This window comes from Eretmochelys imbricata, chromosome 3, assembly GCF_965152235.1.
Source record: "Eretmochelys imbricata isolate rEreImb1 chromosome 3, rEreImb1.hap1, whole genome shotgun sequence".
Lineage (NCBI taxonomy): Eukaryota > Metazoa > Chordata > Testudines > Cheloniidae > Eretmochelys > Eretmochelys imbricata.
This window is the reverse complement of record NC_135574.1, coordinates 186,502,292-186,528,550: the sequence shown is the minus strand read 5'-3', so window position 1 is coordinate 186,528,550 and position 26,259 is coordinate 186,502,292. Positions and strand designations below refer to the sequence as shown.

At 44.0% G+C, this 26,259-nt stretch overlaps 1 protein-coding gene across 7 annotated transcripts in view; it reads left to right on the top strand.

Moving 5' to 3' along the window:
* The window catches only part of CCDC88A (coiled-coil and HOOK domain protein 88A), a 365,179-nt gene that overhangs the window by 142,148 nt on the left and 196,772 nt on the right, over positions 1–26,259 (top strand). For all 7 annotated transcript variants that reach the window (XM_077813951.1, XM_077813949.1, XM_077813948.1 and 4 more), the window contains one exon: positions 5,992–6,132. In XM_077813951.1, coding sequence (XP_077670077.1) covers positions 5,992–6,132 — 141 coding nt within the window. The remainder of the gene's footprint in view (positions 1–5,991; positions 6,133–26,259) is intronic.

Here is a 26,259-nt window from a genome sequence, read left to right as displayed (position 1 = left end):
TTAGTATGAACTGAATCAGAAAAAAGTGATTTGTTAAAAATATGGTTCTTTAAAGCAGAGTGTGGATCCACTGTATTGGGCTGTATACAGGGATTAAAGGAACAAAATAATATTTAGACCTAGATTATATAAATGGATCCATCAACTGCGTTCTATGCGAGCACACAGATGTGCCTGGATTAATCAATTCGCAGGATCTTGCCCTTAGTGAGTAATCTTTTTTGCCTCAAGAAATATGCTTGTATCTTGTGTATCTTGGGGAACATGTATATATTTTGGAGGTCTGGTAGCTACTCTACCATTAAATATGAGTTGAGTTTTTCAGGTAAGAGGACGGAAATCTCTTTTTTTAATCCTGTAGATTTAATGTAATCACCAAATTTTAAATGAACAAGCCCCATTGAATTTCCAGTAATATTTTTTCAGATCCATTTAGCTAAGCAACCACACATGATAATTACCTGTGCACTATAGTGTAGATTGCAAATATTTACAGACAATATGTTAAAATTTATTCCCTTATTTTGCCATTACAGTAAGAAGCTCTGCCAAGAATAGCTAATGGAATTTCCCAGCTCTGTCAGCTACTTTCTGTTTCTGTTGCTGCCTGTAAGCCTTCCTAATTCTATCTGAGCTCAGCGCAGAGGCCTGGTAAGCCAGGAAGGAGAAATTGACAGCATGGGAGTCTGGGGTTTAAGTCTGGAACTCTTAAAGTTTCCATTCACTCTAAGTTACAAGCATATTTTTTCCCAAATAAACATACCATACCATCCTTTTCTTATTGCAACTATGCTCACCTTGTGAATAAGGCACTTAACCAGGTACAAGAAGAAAACAAGCAGTCAGGCTGTACTTTAATTTCAAACTCAACGTAGGCAGGAAGAAGAATGCATTGGTTTTATTATGTCATCTTGAGGTCACTCTTAAGTGTAGGTCTCACACATGGAAGCATGGTGCAGCATCTGTCATGCCCCAGGCTCTCACGGTTGTATTTTACCTCTTTTGATGTTCCATTTTTATTTTGCTGAAATGAAGTACTGTTGGATGTTAATATTGTTTGATTAATCTTTCATTTGAAATTAAGGATGTTAGATAACTTATTCATAGGGTTCTTTTATGCTGTTCACAAAGATGTGGCTTCTTAAACGAAATGTTTTGTATGAGACTAGAAATCTTTGATTTCTTGTGACTGGGTGCTCTACTCATCACTGGATGGTGCCTCTTCCTGGTGGTTCTGGGGATTACCTCTGTGAGGCTGACACCCCTTTCTGCAGTTGCACTCTGTCTCTTCTTCTCACTCTCTGTCTGCAGCCGCTCTCTCGCACCAGGAGCTGCTGCTGCTTCTTCGTGACTTGGCCCTCTGGCCAGGTCACTATGGTCCTCACCTTCCAGGGTATCAAAGTCTCTTATGAAAAGGCTCAGGCAGTCTTCCTATCCCCTGCCCAGCTGGTGCCACTTCCCCAGTGGCTGGTATGGGAACCTGGCCCCACCCTCTATTCCAGGTTCCAGCTCAGGGACCCTCTAATCAGCAGCCAAGGTCTGTTCCTTCCTAGACCTGCTGCCTCTTTCCCTGAGCCTTTCCTACCTTTCTGGCTCTCCCCACCTCAGGTTTGCCAGCCTCCCAACTCCCTCCTAGTAGAGTAGGGTAGAGTAGAGTAGCTGTAGGCTACCTGCCTCTAGCTTTAATCACACCTACCTTCTCTCAGGGAGTGACTGCAGACCCCTTCTGCTATCAGTTCCCAGGCTAAAAATATGCTTATGAATGTAAATGTGACATAACTGGAATATGTTTTATGCTAGATATGCCGTGTAACATATCTTTGCAAAGCTTATGTTCTATTGCATGTATTCATCCTATTTGCATGCATGTATCATTTTTATATCTGAAGTTATGAGCATTGGCTCTATTCTTGTATTTAAAGTGTTTGCTGTAGAAAGCACCTAAGGCAGATTTGATCAACATATTGTGAAGGGGTTATTCAAGTAAATGGAAGTACTTGGTGAACAGTGGACCTTGATACATGTCAGTGCACATCTGAGCTTTCCTGGGAACGTCCCTGTAGAGAACTAAGTTATGCATGGACATGTGACTTGCCCATGTGACTCCAAGACTCCATCTTGTAGTTGGAATTCTACACGGGGGAGAGAGGGGTTTCCACCCACAGGAGAGAAACTACAGTAACTCCTCACTTAACGTTGTAGTTATGTTCCTGAAAAATGCGACTTTAAGCAAAACGATGTTAAGCGAATCCAATTTCCCCATAAGAATTAATGTAAATAGGGGGGATTAGGTTCCATGGAATTTTTTTTTTGCCAGACAAAAGGCATTATATACATTTTAAACAAGCAATTTTATACAGGTATAAGTTTGAAACAATTTTAAAGAAACAATTTAATATTACAGTCATCATTGCGGAGTATGAAGCTTGGCTGAGGTGGTGGAGTCAGAGAGTGAAAGAGGGTGGATTGTTCAGCTGCTTCTCTTGCTGTACTTGCTGAACTTTCTGAACTCGAAAAAACACATCTAGAGATTGTTGTTTTCTTTCTTTTTTTTTCTCTGTAGATTTCTTTATAGCAAGTTATTAGATATGGGCCAAAAGAAATCTGATGACAAGGACAAGTGCAGAGTCCTGCATTTAGGACGGAAGAATCCAATGCACCGCTACAGACTAGGGACAGAATGGCTAGGCAGCAGTTCTGCAGAAAAGGACCTAGGGGTGACAGTGGACGAGAAGCTGGATACGAGTCAACAGTGTGCCCTTGTTGCCAAGAAGGCCAATGGCATTTTGGGATGTATAAGTAGGGGCATTGCCAGCAGATGGAGGGGAATGTGATCGTTCCCCTCTATTCGACGCTGGTGAGGCCTCATCTGGAGTACTGTGTCCAGTTTTGGGCTCCACACTACAAGAAGGATGTGGAAAAATTGGAAAGAGTCCAGCGGAGGGCAACAAAAATGATTAGGGGACTGGAATACATGAGTTATGAGGAGAGGCTGAGGGAACTGGGGATGTTTAGTCTGTGGAAGAGAAGAATGAGGGGAGATTTGATAGCTGCTTTCAAGTACCTGAAAGGGGGTTCCAAAGAGGATGGCTCTAGACTGTTGTCAGTGGTAGCAGATGACAGAAAAAGGAGTAATGGTCTCAAGTTGCAGTGGGGGAGATTTAGGTTGGATATTAGGAAAAACTTTTTCACTAGGAGGGTGATGAAACACTGGAATGCGTTACCTAGGGAGGTGATGGAATCTCCTTCCTTAGACGTTTTTAAGGTCAGGCTTGACAAAGTCCTGGCTGGGATGATTTAATTGGGGATCAGTCCTGCTTTGAGCAGGAGGTTGGACTAGATGACCGCCTGAGGTCCCTTCCAACCCTGATATTCTATGATTCTATGATTAGATGACTAACTCCCCTAATCACTTTGGAGCTGTGTTCCCTGTCAGGATCGTCATCACTCAGAATTTGCAAGCCAGCCTTAACCCGCCTCTTCTCCCCCCCATCTCCTCCCACTTTATCATAGAATCATAGATCGTAGAATATCTACCAGCGTATCTACCACTCCTCCCAGTTTAGTGTCATCTGCAGACTTGCTGAGAGTGCAATCCACACCATCCTTCAGATCATTTATGAAGATATTGAAGAAAACCGGCCCCAGGACCGACCCCTGGGGCACTCCACTTGATACCGGCTGCCAACTAGACATGGAGCCATTGATCACTACCCGTTGAGCCCAACTATCTAGCCAGCTTTCTATCCACCTTATAGACCATTCATCTAGCCCATTATTCTTGCCAGCAAGTTAAAGAAGTCTGTGGGAGACCGTGTCAAAAGCTTTGCTAAAGTCAAGGAACAACACGTCCACTACTTTCCCTTCATCCACAGAGCCAGTTATCTCGTCCTAGAAGGCAATTAGATTAGTCAGGCATGACTTGCCCTTGGTGAATCCATGCTGACTGTTCCTGATCACTTTCCTCTCCTCTAAGTGCTTCAGAATTGATTCCTTGAGGACCTGCTCCATGATTTTTCCAGGTGAGGCTGACTGGCCTGTAGTTCCCAGGATCCTCCTCCTTCCCTTTTTTAAAGATGGGCACTACGTTAGCCTTTTTCCAGTCATCTGGGACCTCCCCCGATTGCCCTGAGTTTTCAAAGATAATGGCCAATGGCTCTGCAATCACATCCGCCAACTCCGCATGCCGCATCCTTGCTCCTCCCCTCTCCCTGCCCTGCCTCCTGAGTGCCGCAAAGCAGCTGATTGCTGCAGGCAGGAGAGGGATGGGGGAGGAGTAAGGATGCGGTACACAGGCTCTCCCCTCCCTCCCCTGACTCCTGCCTGTAGCAATCAGCCGGTTTGCAGTGTTCAGGAGGCAGGGCAGGGAGGGGGAGCCTGTGCGCCAAGTCCTCACTCCTCCCGAATGCCGCAAACCATCTGATTGCCATGGGCAGGAGGTGGGGGGAGCAGGGGAAAGGTGCTGATAGGCAGGGTCTACCAGCAGGTGGGAGGCGCTGGGGGGGGTGTAGGGGAGCTGATAGGGGGTCTGCCAGCTGTTGACAAAGCAGGCAGCCAAACGACTTTATAGCGGAGCATTGCACAACTTTAAGCAGAGCATGTTCTGTAATGGAGCAGGGACGTAAGATCGAAACAACATTTAGCGAGGGGGAGTTATTGTATATAAAGTCCTGGGAGACTCCACCATTTTGTCTTCAGCTGGTTCAAGAGGTAGCCTCTCCACCCCCAAAGGATACCTAAAAGAAACTGGAACAAAGGACAGTAACCTCAGGGGTGCGAGTGATTGCTGGACCCAGACTAGAAGGAGACTAGTCTGTAAAAGAAGCTTATTAGAACATCTCTGAGGATGAGATTTCATCTGTAATCACTTTCTTACTGTATTAGGCTTAGACTTGCGTGTTTTATTTTATTTTGCTTGGTAACTCACTTTGTTCTGTCTGTTATTACTTGGAACCACTTACATTCTACTTTTTGTATTTAATAAAATCACTGTTTACTTATTAATTAACCCAGAATATGTATTAATACTTGGGGGGGGGGCGGCGGGGACAAACAGCTGTGCATACCTCTCTATCAGTGTTATAAAGGGCAAACAGTTTATGAGTTTACCCTGTATAAGCTTTATACAGGGTAAAACGGATTTATTTGGCGTTTGGACCTCATTGGAAGTAGGGTATCTGAGTGTTAAAGACAGGAACACTTCTTAAGCTGTTTTCAGTTAAGCCTGCAACTTTTGTGGGATGTGGTTCAGACCTGGGTCTGTGTTTGTAGCAGGCTAGTGTGTCTGGCTCAAAGCAGGAAGGGCACTGAAGTCCCAACCTGCCAGGGAAAAGGGGCTCAGAGGTAGTCTCAGCACATCAGGTGGCAGTTCCCAAGGGGGTTTCCTGTGATCCAACCCATCAGAATATTAAAATGTAATACTTCTGCAAGATGTGATTTGTGCACATATTTTTAATATTCTAGATAAAATTATTTTTAAAAAAATCATAAAGTATTATAAATGAATGAAATAAAAGGAGATATTGTGAGCAAGTGTGTGCTCACAATAAATTGCAATGGCACTCTTCAGGTAATTAGTTTCCGTGGCACAAATCTCAGGTTCTAAGAATTACTTAAAATTACAGGATTTTTATTTTAGTAAAAATTCTTTGTGCAAATTCTGTATAAGAATTTAATTTGGCAAAAAGAAATAGTTCTGTGCCAGAGTAGGCTTTTAAATAATATTTCATCTGTAGTTGCATCTAAGCCTAATTGATCTGCTTTCCAGGTTTTCATTGTGGATAGAGAAACTATTCCATCAAATACAACTTAAAATATTTTTAATTGTCAGACATTTTTGTAATGTATTAGAATCCATGGAGGATAAACTGTGCTGGGAGACAAGAGTTAAAAGGAGTTTTCCCAATTATTCCTCTTGTTATACTTCTTGTGCATTCTTATAATTAAATAGCACATAAAGGTTGTTTTCACAATTATTTCTTTCTTCTATAGGTAACTCATAATCAGGAAAATGTGTTTGATCTGCAGTGGATGGATGTCAGCATTCTGTCACAAGAATATATCGAGCCTCTCTTGAAAAATATGGCATTACATTTAAAAAGACTTATAGATGAAAGAGATGAACATTCTGAGGTATGTTGTATGTGCTTTATTATTTAAAAATAAAAAGTATAAGAAAATACCTTTTTAAAATTAAACAGTTTGGAATTTTTGAAAATAGATAATATACGTTCTTTGAACTTTTATCAGTTGGCAGCATGGCTTGAAATAACACTTCTTCAAGTTGTTCCATATCTCAATTCCATGTTAGGTGTGTGCGTGCTCACGTGCATGGTCATTGGAAATGTTTCCTCTAGTGGTATCTGTTGGGCCAGCTCTGGAGCCCCTTGCTTACGTGCCAGCATACTGGGCACTGTCGGCCCTGCGCCCTCTCAGCTCCTTCTTTCCACTAGTGATGGTTGTTGGAATGCTCCTTGCTTTCACAAGCCCCATAGTGGTTTCTTTCGCTTGGACTCTGAGTTTTTCTTTTACATAGTTATTGTAGTTTTAGTTTTATAGTTAGTAGTCATTAGTAGCGGAGTCCCATTGGGGACATAGCCCCAGGGACGGGGTACGCCCTGGTCCCTGGGGTTTAAGCCATATGCTGCATGCAACAAACCTATGCCAATCAGTGACCCACACACAAGCTGCCTATGTGGCTTGGTGAGGCATATGTTAGAAGTGCAGGATCTGCAAGAATTTCAGACCATGTATAGAGTCCATGTTAGAAAGGAAAGGTCACACAGCCTCATCTCTATAGACACACAGAAAGACACCACAAACTACTATTATTATGTGAGAATCCAGAAACAGGAACGAATTTCGTAACATTCGCAAGTTATTAATCATTTCAGTGCTGGACATACCCCCCACAACAGAGCGCAGATACATCTCTTGCCTATTCCTTCAGATATTTATCCCAGCCATTTAGAGTTTTGTTTAAATTGTGTCTCAGCCAGTTTACTTTCATCCAGTTCCCAATTTTGATCAGACAGTTGTCAGATAGAAAAGCCATAGAATTTGGATTAATTGAGAGGATGACAATAGTTTTATCAAAGAGTCTGACTTTGATACAATATTCTTTCTGAGCATAGACTGAACATTTTTGAAGTCATAATTTTATATTGTGTGTGATACAGCATGGCCAGAGGTGAGATATGTAAGCCCCAGGATGATAAGAGCTTTATTCCCTGTAGAGGGAAGAGAGGTTGCTATAGACTAATTAGAGCACCTGCTAAAAAACCCCTGCTTCAATCAGGCAGTTGGAGGAGTTGAAGCAGAGTGCTTTGGTGTTGGAGCAGAGAGCAGTTTGGAGGGAAACAGAGGAGAGTTTGGAGAAGTGCTGTGGCGGGCCAGAAGACCACGACCCTAGGTAAAGGGAAACCCGGCTTGTGCAGAGCAGAGGGACTCCACAGACAAGGGGTTGGGAGAAACCTGGTCCAAGCAGAGAGAGAGGGCAGGAAGCCCCACAAGCTGAAAGGCCGGAGAGGGAAATAGCCCATGGGAAGGAATCGCTAATTCAAGTGGTTTGCCGCTATCCCTAGGGCCACTGGGCTGGGACTGGAGTAGAGGGCGGGCCCGGGTCCCTCTTCCTCTCCATTCCCCTTCTCTGCGATACTAGTGGCACAGTTAATACCCCAATTCAGGGGTGAGAAACGGCACCCTGAAACCCCCCCCCCAGAAGAGAAAGTGTGGGACCCATCATAGGAGTACCAGCAATTTGCCACATGTGTTTTGAGCTGATTATCCACATATGTTAATTTCTCCAAAACAATGTGGTCCAATGGACTTTGAGACTTGGAATCCAAAAGAGTTTCACTCCATAAGCCAATTATAAAATAAAAAGAGGCAAATGTTTATGGCTCCTTTGATTTTACAGAGATGTTCACACTAAACAATATTCTCCCCCTACTGCTCTTACCTCCTTCCCCCAGCAATAAAGAATGTATTTAAAATACCTGTGTAAATCTCCTTCTGTTTTCTTGGTTTCTGGCTGTAGCTCTGATCTTTAAGCAGTATTTTGATCTAAGTAAAGCAAAGTGGGTTCTGGGGGGGGACCAGAGAAAGGAGGTTGTAGTAGGAAAGACAGGAAGCAAGGGTGAGGGTTTTAGTAGTGTAGTGAGAGGGAAAAGTGAAATATTGGAAACAATATGGAGGAGGATGCAGCATTTTTTGCATACATGTTGGATGTACAGGTCTAAAGAGAGGTTGAAGTCAAATATGATGCACAGATTACATGACACAGAAAGGAAGGGATTGGCATAGAATTTACAGGCAGCCGTATATATAATTGTTGGAGAGGTGTATCACATGATATTCAATAGGGGGCCTGGCATACACCCTACTCCCACTACTGCTGTCCCCTTAGACTCAGAAGTTTTGATATTTGGAAGCTTCTGTGGTTTCATGATAGGAACAAGATGCCTGGGAGTGAGACTCCTGTGTGATGTCCTCAGAGAAGCAGAAATAGACATGTTTGGATATTGAAATTTAAGAAAAAACTGTCCCCATGTCCATACGCATTATGATGTCTTTAATTATATGATCACATAATGTTATTTCTGAAGAGCTCCTACCTCATTAACTACAGTCAGTTTATCCTATTAACTGAGGACACTCACTCCCCATCACTTCCTCAGTTCTCCATGTGGTCTGCGACAGAAGTGGGAAGAAGGAAAACTCAGGTATCAGTGGTGGAAAACGCAAGCAGACAGAGTTGCACAAGGAATCTGTATGCCTTGACAGTGAAAAAAGCACAATGGGTCCTACCTTTCTTTCACCATAACAGCTGCTAATCATGCCACGCTGAACACTACTCCAAACCTTGAATCATTTGATCTACTGAGACTGCCTCAGTTCAGCTCTAGAACTTTCCTTTGCAAAGTCTTCTCAGAGAAAATTGCCTGCATCCAAGGTGATTTTTCTGGACTTGAGCAATACATTGGATGCAGACTTGATAACACATCACCTTCTTTTTCTGAGTTTGCTCTGTTTCATGACAGGAAGACACAGAAACACAGCAGGAAATCACAAAATGAGAGAAATGGTCAATACCACCCAAGTGGAGGGAAATCTAATATCCACCCTAAAGCATTCTGTAGTCAGAACAGCAGTTAAAAAAACATTCCTCAGTGCAGCCATCCTCTTCAGTGGTCATCTCCAGTTCCACCTATCTCCTGAATCATAGAAAATAAATAGGGTTGGAGACATTGATCTCGTCTTGATGATGGTGAATTAGCATACATCCATGCTCATATTGCTGGGCATCTCCACAACAACTGAGTCAACAACTTAGTGCTTCTACCCTACTTCAGGGATGTGGCAGAGGTCAGTGGGAGTTCAGGTGTTCTCACGCTGCATGCACAGAGTCATGATGGGTGCCTATTCTACTGCCTGTAGAGATATTACTTGTGGAGTTCTACAAAGATCCATCGTATTCCCCAACCTGTTACACATTCATATGAAACTGCTAGGATCCATTGTGAGACAGTGTGGACTAACATTTCAGCAGTACGTAGATGCATTCAAGTCTATGATACATTTACATCAGATGCAATCACGATCATTTTCCAATTCCTCTTAAGAGTGTGGCTGTGATAAACAGCTGGATGAAGCTGAAACTGGAAGAGTCTGTTGTGATGCTGGTAGGGAAAGGGAAATTTTTGCAGAACTTTCCATCTTCAATGCATCACACTCCATTGACACCATGTTGTCGGATCGTTAAGAAGATCCATGACTTCGATGTTCACCTGCATAACTCACTAATTCGGAATATCCTGAAAGCCACACCCTTTTCCCCCTGCAGCTGACTAGAAGACTATGTTCCATCCTGTCACTTAGCCATGATGATCTGCACCTACTGGAGTGAAACTACTGGCCTCAAAAATTGGTCCAGTACATAATGGTTCTCTTAGTCAGCAGCACAAGCTGTTGAAAGTATGTCATCTCAGTGCTCCATTCTCTTCACTAACTTCTTATTTGATCACTGGGTTTATTTCAAGGTTGCAGTCCTGCTCTTCAGAGCCTTCCATGGATTTATCCAAGTTACTTGGAGGATTGCCTTGCTGTATTTAATCTTGACCTCCTGTGACAGGTACATTCTACTAGAATAATGGAACTGTGTGCCTCATGAGGGAGAATTGTGTGTACAGGAGACTGCTTTCTCGGGGATTGGCCCCCACAACCGTGGAACTGGCTTTTAGACAAAATGATCACAAACCTCAGCACTTTCAGTTGGAAAAGCAGCCAAGTTTCTTAAACTGAGCCATATCTCAATATTATATTTTTTTAAAGCCCTACAGAATGGGGAAAGAAAGTAAAAGATACAGAGGTCAATCTTGTCTTCATTTAAATGTGTAAGGTACTCAGCTACTACATTGAGGAATACAATATAAGAACATAGATAAAAACCAGGCCTGGAAAATTGCATCCTGAGTGGTGTAAGTTTTGTTAGTCTTCCTTTCAATAGCTTTTAAGAATGTCCACTTCGTGCAAGAAGATACAGCTCAAAATGTGCCTATGTTAAGTGTGCACCCTTTGATTTAACTTAGTGTTTTGAGTTTGAAATTTTCAAATGTTTCTAACTTTTTGTTAAATAAAAACAATTATATTCTGAACTAAACAAAGATATGAGTCCTCAAGGAGGACTTTGTCTAAGCCATGTTAAAAAACAACTTAAAATGTCTGCTGTTATCAGAGCTGTGTTCAGAAATTACGGCTAAACTGAAAAGAGATTTTTTTTTTAACCTAAATCTCCCTTATCTCAAGTACAGCTTCAATGGGTTTTGTTCAAACTTTTTTTCCCCAATGAATATCACCAGAGGCCACTCAGAAAAAAATCAGCCCAATGTGAATGTTCTAGAAACTTCTAAGCATACGAAAACAAGGGATTAGAAAATAAAGTGTTATGCAACCATGTACGTTTAATTATATTACTAATAGTTATTGATTTGATCATCATAATGTGTATATAGGAAGTAAATTACATTAGAGACTAGTAGACTATATAAAAATAGAAAGCAAGTTGGAAAAACAGAGTGACTGATTCCTGTATGACTTAATTTAGGATCCTATGAATAGCTGTTTGGATAGCAGTGTAGCTATCTATGCTCCCAGAGAGAGAAATGTTCAAAATAATAATATTTGGAAATCTCACACATGAGCAGTGAAGTGATTTAAAAGGTGAACATTTATTATCTTTCACTAAATCCATTATGGAAAATAAGGGATCCAAATACTAATGAAAAGGGAAGCTGTCAGGGTTCCCTCCACACTCTGAACTCTGGGGTACAGATGTGGGGACCCGCATGAAAGACCCCTTAATCTTATTTTTACCAGCTTAGGTTAAAAACTTCCCCAAGGCACAAATCCTTCCTTGTCCTTGAATGGGTATTGCTTCCACCACCAAGTGAGTTAGACAAAGATTCAGGAAAAGGACCACTTGGAGTTCCTGTTTCCCTAAAATATCCCCCCAAGCCCCTTCATCCCCTTTCCTGGGGAGGCTTGAGAATAATCTACCAACCAAATAGGTAAACCAGGTGAGCACAGACCAGACCCTTGGAGTTTTAGGACACTAAAAACCAATCAGATTCTTAAAAAACAGAAATTTATTATAAAGAAAAAACAGTAAAGAAGCACCTCTGTAAAATCAGGATGGAAGGTAACTTTACAGGGTAATCAGATTCAAAACAGAGTATTCCCCTCTAGGCAAAACTTTAAAGTTACAAAAAACAGGGATAAACCTCCCTCTTAGCACAGGGAAAATTCACAAGCTAAAACAAAAGATAACGTCATGTGCCTTGCCTTGTTTACTTACACTTTTTGTAATATTAGAGACTTGTTTCAGGATTGTTTGGAGGAGATGGATTTCCCCGACCTGGTGTCTCTCTGCCTCCCAAGAGAACACAAAGAAACACAAAACAAAAACCTTCCCCCACAGATTAGAAAGTATCTTCTCCCCTTTTTGGTTCTTTTGATCAGGTGCCAACCAGGTTATCTGAGCTTCTTAACCCTTTATAGGTAAAGGAGGGATTTTATTCTACCCTTAGCTGAATGTTTATGACAGAAGCACAATTGGAAATTGACAATGAAGGGCTGTTCGGAGCTATGCCCAGTATCTTCCTAGACAAGTAATGAGGAATAAATGAAGGAGTGGAAGGATTTGAAAGCTACGTGCCTGTTACATATAGAATTGGGTGAATAATGGATTTTTGGTTTGCTGAGAGTTATGAAAAATCCAAAAACAGTTTTTTTTCTGATTGAACTGAAAACGATTTTTTAAAAACATTTTTTGATGAATTGAAAAGTTGAAACAAAATGTTTTGTTTTGGTCTGACTTGATTTTTTTGTTTGTTTTAAATTCAAGCGTTTTGACAAAAGCAAAGGAGGACTAGATTCATAAAAAAAAAAAAGGGAGGTAAGAGGGGAGGAAGATTGCTAGCCCTTCCTTATAACTTTTAGCCCAGTGGTTAGGGTACTCTCCTGAAATATGGAAGACGCAGGTTCAGTGCCCCCCCTTTCCCTTTCTTTTATAAAAGAATGACAATGAACAGTCATTGGGTCAGGAAAAGAGTTAGATTTCAGTGCGATTGATCACTGTGTATACAGTTAAGCACATGTGTAGGTCTTTGCAGGATCGGAGCTCTAGATAGTAAACTCTTTAAGGTAGGGGCCATATCTTATTTTGATACAGAGCTTAGAGTAATGGGGCTCCAATCTTGATTGGGAACCTCAGGCATTAGCACAATACTATTAACAAAAACAAAAAATAAAACTTTTGCAATCATAGCACCTTTCATCTGAAGATCTTAAAGTGTTTTACAATATTAATTAATTTTGCTCCAAAACGTCATGGAGAGCTAGGTAAGTATTAATACCCCATTTTACAGTTGAGGAAGAAGACAAAAGAGACATTTAAATGCAAGGTTTTCGTAAGTAGGAGCCTAAAGTTAGGTGGTTCTTCAGCTGTTTGTGCGCATGTATGTTCCACTTTAGTTCCTTCACCTTAGGTATGTGCGTTCCCCATGCACTTGAGCTGGAGACTTGATTAGCCGTACCTCTGGGGGTGACACATGCACCCTGTGTCCTGATGCCACCATTAGAGGGAAAAAAGGGCAGGGCTGCCTCAGCACCCTTGCAGTTCTTTCTCACTGCCTGTGGTTACAAAGTCAGAGCTTTAGTGGTGCCTCACAGCTCACTGTTGTCAACACTTTTATAGCACTTCTTTGGTACATATTTACACAGAGAGTTAATGCATGACAAGACAGGATGTAATTCTGCAGTGCCACACACTAAGGACATGTCTACACTACAAAGTTAAGTCAACTTAATTTCATAAGATCATAGAATCATAGAAGATTAGGGTTGGAAGAGATATCAGGAGGTCATCTAGTCCAACCCCCTGCTCAAGGCAGGACCAACATGAACTAAATCATCCCAGCCAGGGCTTTGTCAAGCCGGGCCTTAAAAACCTCTAAGGATGGAGATTCCACCACCTCCCTAGGTAACCCATTCCAGTGCTTCGCCACCCTTCTAGTGAAATAGTGTTTCGTTGCCCTCCGCTGGACTCGCTCCAATTTGTCCACATCCTTTCTGTAGTGGGGGGCCCAAAACTGGATGCAATACTCCTGATGTGGCCTCACCAGTGCTGAAGAGAGGGGAATAATCACTTCCCTATTCTGCTGGCAGTGCTCCTACTAATGCAGCCCAATATGCCATTAGCCTTCTTGGCAACAAGGGCACACTGCTGACTCCTCTCCAGCTTCTCATCCACTGTAATCCCTGGGTACTTTTCTGCAGAACTGCTGCTTAGCCAGTCTGTCCCCAGCCTTTAGCAGTGCATGGGATTCTTCCGTCCTAAGTGCAGGACTCTGCACTTATCCTTGTTGAACCTCATCGGATTTCTTTTAGCCCAATCCTCCAATTTGTCCAGGTCACTCTGGACCCTATCCCTAGCCTCCAGCGTATCTACCTCTCCCCCCGCTTAGTTTAAGTCGACATGTAGCCGCTGCAGTAATTAAGTTGATTGGGCTTGCCCAAACCATGCTCATTGTCTTGGTAGAGTGCATCCTCATTAGCAGCGCTTGCATCAATGCAAAGAGCAGTGCACCATGGGTAGCTATCCCACAGTGCAACTGGCCTTTGGGGGTTTTGGGAAGGGCTTGCAATGCCTCGTGGGATCAAAACATTGTCTCAGGGTAGAATGGGAACATGGCTTCAACCTCCCAAGATGCAGTTTCCTCCCTCCCTGTCTCACTACCCTGATATTAGTGGCAAACAACCCATACTTTTTCACGCCTGTTTTCAAAAGCCTGGCTTTGCCACGCATACGTCATAGCCTGAGAAGCATGGACCCTGCTCAGCTGTGCTTTCTTGTTGTGAGCATTACAAATGCCTCACACCTTATCCTGCAGTATTTCCAGAGCTGAGACATGCGCTGCCACACGGAACGTTACAATGTCCTTCGAGCAGCCCTGCTGCAAGCCATAGACTGAAACAATTCCCAGTTGCTGCTAGCAGTTGCACAGCAGCAGAACACGGTGGAACTCCGTTTCTGGTTCTGGGAAAAAAGCATTGACTGGTGGGATTGCATCGTTATGTAGTTAGGGGATGATGAGCAATGGCTGCAGAACTTTCGAATGTGGAAGGCCACTTTCCAGGAACTTTGTGCAGAGCTTTCCCCAGCCCTGAAGCGCAGCAATACTAAAGCTGCTGATAGCAGAGGAGTGAGTGATGATTGCTTTGTGGAAGCTAGCAATGCCGGACTGCTACTTTTCTGTGTGGAATCAATTTGGAATTGGTAAATCCACTGTTGGAGCTGTTGTGATCGAAGTTGGCAGGGACATTAATTGACTTCTGCTAAGAAGGGTAGTGGCTCTGGGAAATGTGCAGGACATAGTGGATGGGGTTCCCTAACTGCAGTGGGTAATATATGACATGCATATCCCTATCTTGGCACCAGACCACCTAGCCAGAGAGTACATAAACTGAAAGGGATACCTTTCAATGGTGTTGCAAGTGCTGGTGGATCACAGGGAGCATTTCATGTACATCAACGTGGGATGGCCAGGAAAAGTGCATGACATGTGCATTGTTCATAAAGCTGCAATCAGATTGCAAAATAACCATAGATGATGTAGAAATGCCAATAGCGATCCTTGGAGACCCAGACTAATCCTTGCTCCCATGGCTCATGAATCATAGAATCAGAATATCAGGGTTGGAAGGGACCTCAGGAGGTCATCTAGTCCAACCCCCTGCTCAAAGCAGGACTGATCCCCAATTAAATCATCCCAGCAAGGGCTTTGTCAAGCCTGACCTTAAAATCTTCTAAGGAAGGAGATTCCACCACCTCCCTAGGTAACGCATTCCAGTGTTTCACCACCCTTCTAGTGAAAAAGTTTTTCCTAATATCCGACCTAAATCTCCCCCACTGCACCTTGAGACCATTACTCCTTGTTCTGTCATCTGCTACCACTGAGAACAGTCTAGAGCCATCCTCTTTGGAACCCCCTTTCAGGTAGTTGAAAGCAGCTATCAAATCCCTCCTCATTCTTCTCTTCCGTAGACTAAACATCTCCAGTTCCCTCAGCCTCTCCTCATAAGTCATGTGTTCCAGACCCCTAATCATTTTTGTTGCCCTCCACTGGACACTTTCCAATTTTTCCACATCCTTCTTGTAGTGTGGAGCCCAAAACTGGACACAGTACTCCAGGTGAGGCCTCACCAGTGTCGAATAGAGGGGAACGATCACATCCCCCTCGATCTGCTGGCAATGCCCCTACTTATACATCCCAAAATGCCATTGGCCTTCTTGGCAACAAGGGCACACTTTTGACTCATATCCAGCTTCTCGTCCACTGTAACCCCTAGGTCCTTTTCTGCAGAACTGCTGAATGAAGCCATATGCTGGCCACCTGGACAGCAGTAAGGAGTAGTTCAACAGTTGGCTGAGCAAGTGCAGAATGGTGGTGGAATGTACCTTTGGACATTTAAAGGGTTGCTGGCGCAGTTGGCTTACTAGGCTAGACCTCAGTGAAAGCAATATCCCCATTGTTATCGCTGGCTGCTGTGGGCTCCATAATATCTGTTCATCAAAGGAGAGAAGTTTCCACAGGGGTGGGGCATGAAGGCGGATAGGCTGGCAGCTAATTTTGAGCAGCCAGATACCAGGGCAATAAGAAGAGCCCAGCAAGGAGCTCTGCCTCTCTGGGAGACTTTGAAAACCTGTTTCAGTAATGAGCCAGAATACTGTTATGGTAAGTGGCACACAGTATTGTGCAACTTGTTGCCAAGAAGGCTAATGGCATATTGGGCTGCATTCCCATACCATCCCCTCCGTTGCATCAGTTTCCCTGTGTCTCCCCTTCTACCCACCAAATCTCCATGCTTAGAATAAATAAAGAATATTTCATTACTGAAACATTGACTTTAATTGCACAAACAAACCGAAAGACCAGGAAAATAGTTTAACCTTGAGCAAACAGTGTGATAAAATTGGGAGGGGAGAAATCAAGTCAGCTTTTCTGTGTAAGCACAGAAGTCTTGCCTATCAAAGGTCTTAAAATGACCGCCATTTGCTCTTAGTACCCTCCCCAGGTGTTGAGTGGAAGGGATACTGCACCTTCCCTCCCCCCGTCCCCACTTCCTGGAAGTTTGGGGAAGGGGGATTTTGGAATAGGGTGATGTTTGCAGGCCGTTCTGCAGGGGCTGCAGAGGGAGTCTAGCCTCAAGCTGTTTTTCTTGAAGTTCAATCAGACTCCTCAACATGTCTGATTAATCCTTCATAATCATCAGCATCTCATCTTGCATGGCATGTTCATGCTTCCAGAATACTCTCTTGCTGTCCATGTCCAGTTTTTCAGACAATGAAATCTTCCAGGCTCTTAGCTCCATATCAGCTGTCCCAGAGGCATTCATTATCTCGCTGAACACGTCATCACCAGTGTTCCCTCTGATCTTTTATGTCCATGTGCGGAATGAATTTTGTTATGTGCACCAATATGGAGGTGGGGCCTAGGGGTTCAGAGTGTGGGAGGGGGCTCAGGGCTGAGGCAGAGGGTTGGGGTGTGGGAGGATGAGGGCTCTGGCTGGGGATGAGGGCTCTGGGGTGGGGCTGGGGATGAGGGGTTTGGCATGCGGGAGGGGGCTTAGGGCTGGGGCAGAGGGTTGGGGTGCGGTGGGGAGGTGGGCTCTGGGGTGGAGCCAGGGATGAGGGGTTCGAGGTGCAGGCTACCCTAGAGCTGCGGTGGGGAGAGATGACTCCTCTCAGCCCTCTCTTGCCACAGCAGCTTGGGGCTGGAGGAGAGGCACCTCTCCCCAGCCGTGGCAGCTCCAGCGGGGCTGGGTTGGGACAAGGGAGGGGCTCTTCTCCCCGGCAGCTCTGGTGGGCCTGGGCTGGGCTGAGGGAAGGGCTTCTCTCCCCCGGCCCGAGACAGGTCCACGCTGGTGCCGGCGGGGACGGACACCTCTCCCCCGGCTGAGGCAGGTCCGCGCTGGGGCCAACGGTGAGGGACTCTTCTCCCTTGGCCACGGCAGGGATGCACTGTGGCCAAAGGTGAGGAGCAACCTCTCCAGGCTGCTGCAGGTCCGCGCTGGGGCCGGTGGGGAGGGCCCTTAGCCCCTGCCTGAGGCTTAATAGGCAGCTGCGCAGCCGCACAGCTTAGAGGGAACTTAGGTCATCACAAATTCTTTTTCTGTCTTCTAATCTGTTAAAGCCTCTCCGACAGTGTGGAGGATATGCTAAAGGCCAAGCTTTCTACTGTAAGGCATGCAAAGCACAAGGCAACCATTGTCAGTGCATACCCTAGTACAAAGTTGGTATTTTAAAATCACACTCCCTCCCCTCTGCCCCCCCTTAACACTGCTGGTAGCAGTTGCCCTGGGCTTGCAGATTCCAAGGTCAAGCAGATCCCAGCCATCCAAACCACAGGCATGTTAGAGAAAACGTGGTTGAGGTACCATGGGTGGCGGATCACGTGCTCTGTTTGCAGTATGAGTACTTGTAATGAAAGCTTCCACCATCTCCCAAGGTGACCCTATGGGTTATTAGTCTCCTGAGGGTAAAAGAGGTGGCAAGGGAGCAGATGCTGCAAGCACCTGGGTAAAGACCTGGTCCTTATGCTGTGTACTGGAATGATGCCAGCAGAATTAATACTAGAGTGGCATGGGAAAGTGTCCTACTGAGGTGGTAGAAATAAGACAACCCTCTCCAGCAACCTTCTGCAAAGGATAGCAGAGTGTTTCCTGGAGATCTCCCTGGAGGACATAAACAGTCTTTTGGGCTGTATAAGTACGATCATTGCCAGCAGATCAAGGGACGTGATCATTCCCCTCTATTCGGCATTGGTGAGGCCTCATCTGGAGTACTGTGTCTAGTTTTGGGCCTCACACTACAAGAAGGATGTGGAAAAATTGGAAAGAGTCCAGCAGAGGGCAACAAAAATGATTAGGGGGCTGGAGCACATGACGTATGAGGAAAGGCTGAGGAAACTGGGATTGTTTAGTCTGCAGAAGAGAAGAATGAGGGGGGATTTGATAGCTGCTTTCAACTACCTTAAAGGGGGTTCCAAAGAGGATGGATCTAGCCTCTTGTCAGTGGTAGCATATGACAGAACAAGGAGTAATGGTCTCAAGTTGCAGTGGGAGAGGTATAGGTTGGATATTAGGAAAAACTTTTTCACTAGGAGGGTGGTGAAGCACTGGAATGGGTTACCTAGTGCAGTCCTGGAATCTCCTTCCTTAGAGGTTTTTAAGGTCAGGCTTGACAAAGCCCTGGCTGGCATGATTTAGTTGGGGATTGGTCCTGCTTTGATCAGGGGGTTGGACTAGATGACCTCCTGAGGTCCCTTCCAACCTTGATATTCTGTGATTTTCCGGGGGCACCCTCTCCATAGTTGGAGCGTACACTGGGAAACAGATACCCACTGCACCTCACTTTTTCTTCAAATTAAACATAAAATATAAGGTTTCAGAGTAACAGCCGTGTTAGTCTGTATTCGCAAAAAGAAAAGGAGTACTTGTGGCACCTTAGAGACTAACCAATTTATTTGAGCATGAGCTTTTGTGAGCTACAGCTCACTTCATCAGATACATACCGTGGAAACTGCAGCAGACTTTATATATACACAGAGAATATGAAACAATACCTCCTCCCACCCCACTGTCCTGCTGGTAATAGCTTATCTAAAGTAATCGTCAGGTTAGGCCATTTCCAGCACAAATCCAGGTTTTCTCACCCTCCACCCCCCCACACAAATTCACTCTCCTGCTGGTGATAGCCCATCCAAAGTGACAACTCTTTACACAATGTGCATGATAATCAAGTTAGGCCATTTCCTGCACAAATCCAGGTTCTCTCACTCCCTCACCCCCCTCCAAAAACCCACCCCCATACACACACAGACTCACTCTCCTGCTGGTAATAGCTCGTCCAAACTGACCACTCTCCAAGTTTAAATCCAAGTTAAACCAGAACATCGGGGGGGAGGAAAAAACAAGAGGAAATAGGCTACCTTGCATAATGACTTAGCCACTCCCAGTCTCTATTTAAGCCTAAATTAATAGTATCCAATTTGCAAATGAATTCCAATTCAGCAGTTTCTCGCTGGAGTCTGGATTTGAAGTTTTTTTGTTTTAAGATAGCGACCTTCATGTCTGTGATTGCGTGACCAGAGAGATTGAAGTGTTCTCCGACTGGTTTATGAATGTTATAATTCTTGACATCTGATTTGTGTCCATTTATTCTTTTACGTAGAGACTGTCCAGTTTGACCAATGTACATGGCAGAGGGGCATTGCTGGCACATGATGGCATAAATCACATTGGTGGATGTGCAGGTGAACGAGCCTCTGATAGTGTGGCTGATGTTATTAGGCCCTGTGATGGTGTCCCCTGAATAGATATGTGGGCACAATTGGCAACGGGCTTTGTTGCAAGGATAAGTTCCTGGGTTAGTGGTTCTGTTGTGTGGTATGTGGTTGTTGGTGAGTATTTGATCTTGTGATTTGATCTTGTGCTTTTTCAGGAAGTTTCTTGAGCATATGCTGTAGTTGCTTTTGGTAACTCTCAGTGGGATCATAGGGTAATGGCTTGTAGAAACTCGTGTTGGAGAGCTGCCGAGCAGCCTCTTGTTCATATTCCGACCTATTCATGATGACAACAGCACCTCCTTTGTCAGCCTTTTTGATTATGATGTCAGAGTTGTTTCTGAGGCTGTGGATGGCATTGCGTTCCGCATGGCTGAGGTTATGGTTATACTCACCAACAACCACATACCACACAACAGAACCACTAACCCAGGAACTTATCCTTGCAACAAAGCCCGTTGCCAATTGTGCCCACATATCTATTCAGGGGACACCATCACAGGGCCTAATAACATCAGCCACACTATCAGAGGCTCGTTCACCTGCACATCCACCAATGTGATTTATGCCATCATGTGCCAGCAATGCCCCTCTGCCATGTACATTGGTCAAACTGGACAGTCTCTACGTAAAAGAATAAATGGACACAAATCAGATGTCAAGAATTATAACATTCATAAACCAGTCGGAGAACACTTCAATCTCTCTGGTCACGCAATCACAGACATGAAGGTCGCTATCTTAAAACAAAAAAACTTCAAATCCAGACTCCAGCGAGAAACTGCTGAATTGGAATTCATTTGCAAATTGGATACTATTAATTTAGGCTTAAATAGAGACTGGGAGTGGCTAAGTCATTATGCAAGGTAGCCTATTTCCTCTTGTTTTTTCCTCCCCCCCGATGTTCTGGTTTAACTTGGATTTAAACTTGGAGAGTGGTCAGTTTGGACGAGCTATTACCAGCAGGAGAGTGAGTCTGTGTGTGTATGGGGGTGGGTTTTTGGAGGGGGGTGAGGGAGTGAGAGAACCTGGATTTGTGCAGGAAATGGCCTAACTTGATTATCATGCACATTGTGTAAAGAGTTGTCACTTTGGATGGGCTATCACCAGCAGGAGAGTGAATTTGTGTGGGGGGGTGGAGGGTGAGAAAACCTGGATTTGTGCTGGAAATGGCCTAACCTGACGATTACTTTAGATAAGCTATTACCAGCAGGACAGTGGGGTGGGAGGAGGTATTGTTTCATATTCTCTGTGTATATATAAAGTCTGCTGCAGTTTCCACAGTATGTATCTGATGAAGTGAGCTGTAGCTCACGAAAGCTCATGCTCAAATAAATTGGTTAGTCTCTAAGGTGCCACAAGTACTCCTTTTCTTTTTATAAAATATAAGAGTGATTGAAATTGCATACTCACCAGAGGTGCCTTTCCCGGCATCACGCTCGGCCATTATGCTGTCTTGCGACCAGCCGGACTGCTCTGAGGTTAAAAATAGCTCCTGACTCTTGGGGAGAATGGATCCCCGACTTGCCTGTCTCCCATTCTCCTCTTCCTCATCCACAATTCTCTCCTTGTTCCTCAGGTGGCCCCGGACCCGGATACTTTGTGAGGTATCCACGCTGCATTTATGGGTAGTTGTGGGGTCGCCACTGAGAATCGCATGCAGCTCATTGTAGACATGGCATGTCTGTGGTGCAGAACCAGAATGACTGTTTGTGTCCCTTGTCTTCTGGTACACTCGCCGAAGTTCTTCGATTTTCACACAGCACTGCTGTATGTCCCTGGTGTAGCTCTTTTCCACCATGCCCCACACAATCTTTTTGTATGTGTCGACTTTTCTATGGCTGGATTGGAGCTGTGCCTGCACAAACTGTTCTCTCCACAGACCAATAAGATCCACCACCTTCTATGTACTCCAGACTGGAGTGCGTTCGGTGCGTTGAGTCATCATGATCAGCTGGGCTGCCGAGCTCTCCATGCTGATCAAACAGCAGGGATTTCCCTACACCCCCCCCAAATTTCCCCAACACCCCTTCACCCCAGTTTTGTGAACTAATTACATGCAGTGTTGCCAATTTAGTGACTGTTTGGAAATTTGAATTGAAATTGAAACATTAATACACACTTAAGTATAATAGATTTGAAAAGTATGAACATGGGCTAGCTTCCTTATACAGGTGTTGTTTTTTATGACAATGTCAGTGCTTTCATTTCGGTGATGTTGGCCAACGTAATAATTTCAAATAATGATTTGTAAGCAAACTCTAAATGAGCTCTCCCTGACAGCTAGTGATGAGCTGGGGGCTGGGGGGAAAGGCTTCAGGACCAAATTGTATTTACATTCACACCTAATCACCTAGATATCCAGCAAACAGAGCTGTGTTGCCCAAGTGATAGATTTTGGCTGGGGTTGGGTTACAAATCACTTGAATGTGGGGCGGGGGTGGGTAATGAAATGTTGTTGTTCTTATTGTATGAGTAAAGGGCAGTGGAACTGTACTTAGCCTGTGCTGATTGAGGGCATCAAGAGAGAGGATAGAGAATAAGATGGAGAATATCTTATTGCCCTTATATAAATCCATGGTGCGCCCACATCTTGAATACTGCATACAGTTGTAGTCTCATCATCTCAAAAAAGATATACTGGCATTAGAAAAGGTTCAGAAAAGGGCAACTAAAATGATTAGGGGTTTGGAACAGGTCCCATATGAGGAGAGATTAAAGAGGCTAGGGCTTTTCAGCTTGGAAAAGAGGAGACTAAGGGGGGATATGATCATGGTATATAAAATCATGAGTGGTGTGGAGAAAGCGAATAAGGAAAAGTTATTTACTTGTTCCCATAATATAAGAACTAGGGGCCACCAAATGAAATTAATGGGCAGCAGGTTTAAAACAAAAGGAAATTCTTTTTCACTCAGCGCACAGTCAACCTGTGGGAACTCCTTGCCTGAGGAGATTATGAAGGCTAGGACTATAACAGGGTTTAAAAGAGAACTGGATACATTCATGGAGGTTAAGTCCATTAATGGCTATTAGCTGGGATGGGTAAGAAATGGTGTCCCTAGTCTGTGTTTGTCAGAGGGAGGAGATGGATGACAGGCGAGAGATCACTTGATCATTACCTGTTAGGTTCACTCCCTCTGGGGCACCTGGTATTGGCCACTGTCGGTAGACAGGATGCTGGGCTGGATGAACCTTTGGTATGGCCATTCTTATGTTCTTATGAGAGGGTGGGGACAGGTGTTTTGCTTGATGGTCTGCCTGAGTCACAACTACTATTTGACTGCCCCTCTCTACTGTTCAAAGAAAGAGCTGATTAGGCTCCATAGATAGTCTTTTGTTCTGTTAAGTGATCACTACAGCTGAAATCACTGATAATCAGGTCTAAGTGCTTAGACCTGCTGTGGGACAGTGTTTCTGTGGAAGAGACGGTCCAGTCTGTACTAGCAGCGATGTTCCCCCACTGAGAGATCAGCTGAAATCACTGAGAGCTGGGTGGAACCTCAAGAGACCACTTGCAGAGGTCACAGTGGCAGGTGGCAGCAGAAGGTGACAGCGCAGGGCCATTGGCAACAGAGTGATGGAGTGAACGGTGGCACAATGAACAACGGTGGCCAGAGCGAACAGTGAGCAGCTGGAGGAACGAGCAAGGTGCCTTCTTGTCCCCCAGCTGGGAGGTGAACTCATGTGAAAGCACCTCTGAATGCTGAGTCTCCACTGACCAAGGACAACACCGGTGAGTGTTAATGAAGCTGTTAAGAATGCTGGAGACACAACACAGTTCATGCGAACAAACATGGCTGTGGCATCCTACTTCCTATTTAAGCAAGAGATACCACACACCACAAACTGGAGGCCAATGTTAAGTGCATTGTCACTTGTTCACCCTGAAGTTGAACACTGGTTCCGAACAAGACCAGCAAATGCTCACTATCTTTCTGCAAGATACTCAACTGACTGGCTACGAGCATGTGGTGCAACAGTGAAAGACTCAACAGTTGAAAAAGTGAAGAACTCTCTCACCACATTCAAAAAATTTGCATATGTGGCTGATGAATGCACCGATGCAAATGGGCATCAAGTATTAAGTCATTGTGTACTTTATCTTGATGTCAGTGGTAGGCCAGTAGATGCATTTCTAGGTGTTCAAGTTATAGAAGACACATCAGCTGCGTCTGTGGCAACCCACATCTTAGAGGAGTTAAATGCTTGTCAGTTGGACTCCAAACGGATGGCTGCTTGTGCATTTGATGGAGCTGCAAACTTCTCTGAAAGACATGGTGGAGTACAAGTTTGGCTCAGCGAAAAGTGTAAGCTTAATCTCTCCTATATACGCTGCAGAGGCCATCTACTCCAACTAGTGCTAGTACAAACTGCAGACTCTTCAAAAGACATTAACAAAGCTATAAATTTGGTGTCTTCATTATATTCTTTTTTCAGCAAGAGTCCAAAAAAGACTGAATATCTAGGAAAATATGGAAGATACACTGGGACTGAAGTTCAAATTAGTCCAACCTGGGAAAACCCTGTGGTTTTCTCATGATTGATCCTTGGCTGTTGTCTTAAAATTACTCCAGCCATTATTACTGGCTTTGAAAAGTATCTACCAAGATGGGATGGATCTAAGTAGTGAGGCTTAGGGTTTTGCTACTATGTTCAGAGAAGACTATTGCCATTCTCTCTCTTGTAAGTCTACTGTTGAAACCACTTGGGTCATTAAACAATGCCATCCAGGCATCTGCTACAACAGTAGTAGCTCTTTGTCCAGCAATAGAAGCTACATTTGGATCAATCAGAGAGCTGTCCATTGAAAAAGTACTGGAAGAAGCAAAGGCTTCAGTCCAGAAGTTGACTAATGAAGGCATTTATATTGAATCCTTAAGTGAAGAAGACAAGAAGTATTTGTTAAGCCAGCTGAAAAAGTACACAGACTTGATTCTTAAAACCCTACAACAGCGACTTCTGGATTCTACTGAACCTCTGCATAGCTTTTGCTGTCCTATAAAACACCGACAGTTGAGCGGAGTGAAACACTACCAGCAATGGGGCTGCCGTGTGCTCAGGACAGAATAGAGAATTTGAACACAGGTTGGAGTCTCAGACAATGAATGAATGAAGATTTGACTTCAACTTCTTTTTTATCATCACTAATGGCTCAAACTGATCTTTGTGCTATGTTTCCTGGGGTGAAAGAAGTAGGAATGTATCTCTTGCTACTTCCAGTCACAACAGCTACAGTTGAGTGTTCTTTTTCATCATTGAACAGAACTTTGTGTTCTGAAAGAAGTCACCTTCTGCCTGATCATGTGAATGAACTAATGAGCATATCAGTTGAAGGAATGTAAGTATCGGACATACGAGAAGCCACCAAAGATGAAAGCATTGCATTCAAGAAGTTCATTAACAGAGTTGTGCAAAATTATAACAAGAAACCGAGAAGGATGTAGATGTAGTGCTTCATAGAAGGCTTGAGTAGCCAACTTTAATTTGTGTGATGATTTTAAAACATGAGTTAAATCTAATAGTCATGAAACATTTTTCAGTTTTTACTATGGTACCATAGAGCCCACCTTCACCCTCACGGTTGCACGTCTGATCGGCCCTGAGACCCCCCCAGCCTGTAAATTCGAACATCTCCCTAATTTCAATTCCTGGGGAAAACACTGTCAAACAGGAAATGGGAATTCAAAAATTCCAAGGGTTTTAAAGGGGAGGGGCTGTTTCCTGTGTACCCGGTGGCTGTGCAGCAGAGTTGAAAACCATCACCAGAGTGGTCACAGCGGAGCATTGTGGCACATCTGCTGGAGGCCAATACAGTCGATTTATACAGTGCTGTGTCTATACTGCCTCTCTGTCGACCAACAACATCAAATTAAGCGCTATGTCTCTCGCAGAGGTGGAGTAATTAAGTCGACATAACAGTTGAGTTAGGTTGGTTGGAGGGACCTGGTAGTGTAGACGCATACAGGTTGACGTAAGGTGGCTTCCATCGACCTATGTTTGTAGTGTAGACCAGGCCTAAATCAGTGGCTCTCAACCTTTCCAGACTATTGTACCCCTTTCAGGAGTCTGATTTGTCTTGCGTAGCCCCAAGTTAAACGTCACTTAAAAACTACTGGGTTACAAAATCAGACATAAAAATTCAAAATGTCACAGCACACTATTACTGAAAAATTGAGTACTTTCTCATTTTTACCATAAAATTATAAAATAGATCAATTGGAATATAATTATTGTACTTATATTTCAGTGTATAATATATAGAGCAGTATAAACAAGTCATGTCTATATGAAATTTTAGTTTATACTGACTTCGCTAGTGTTTTTTATGTAGCCTGCTGTAAAACTAGGCATATAT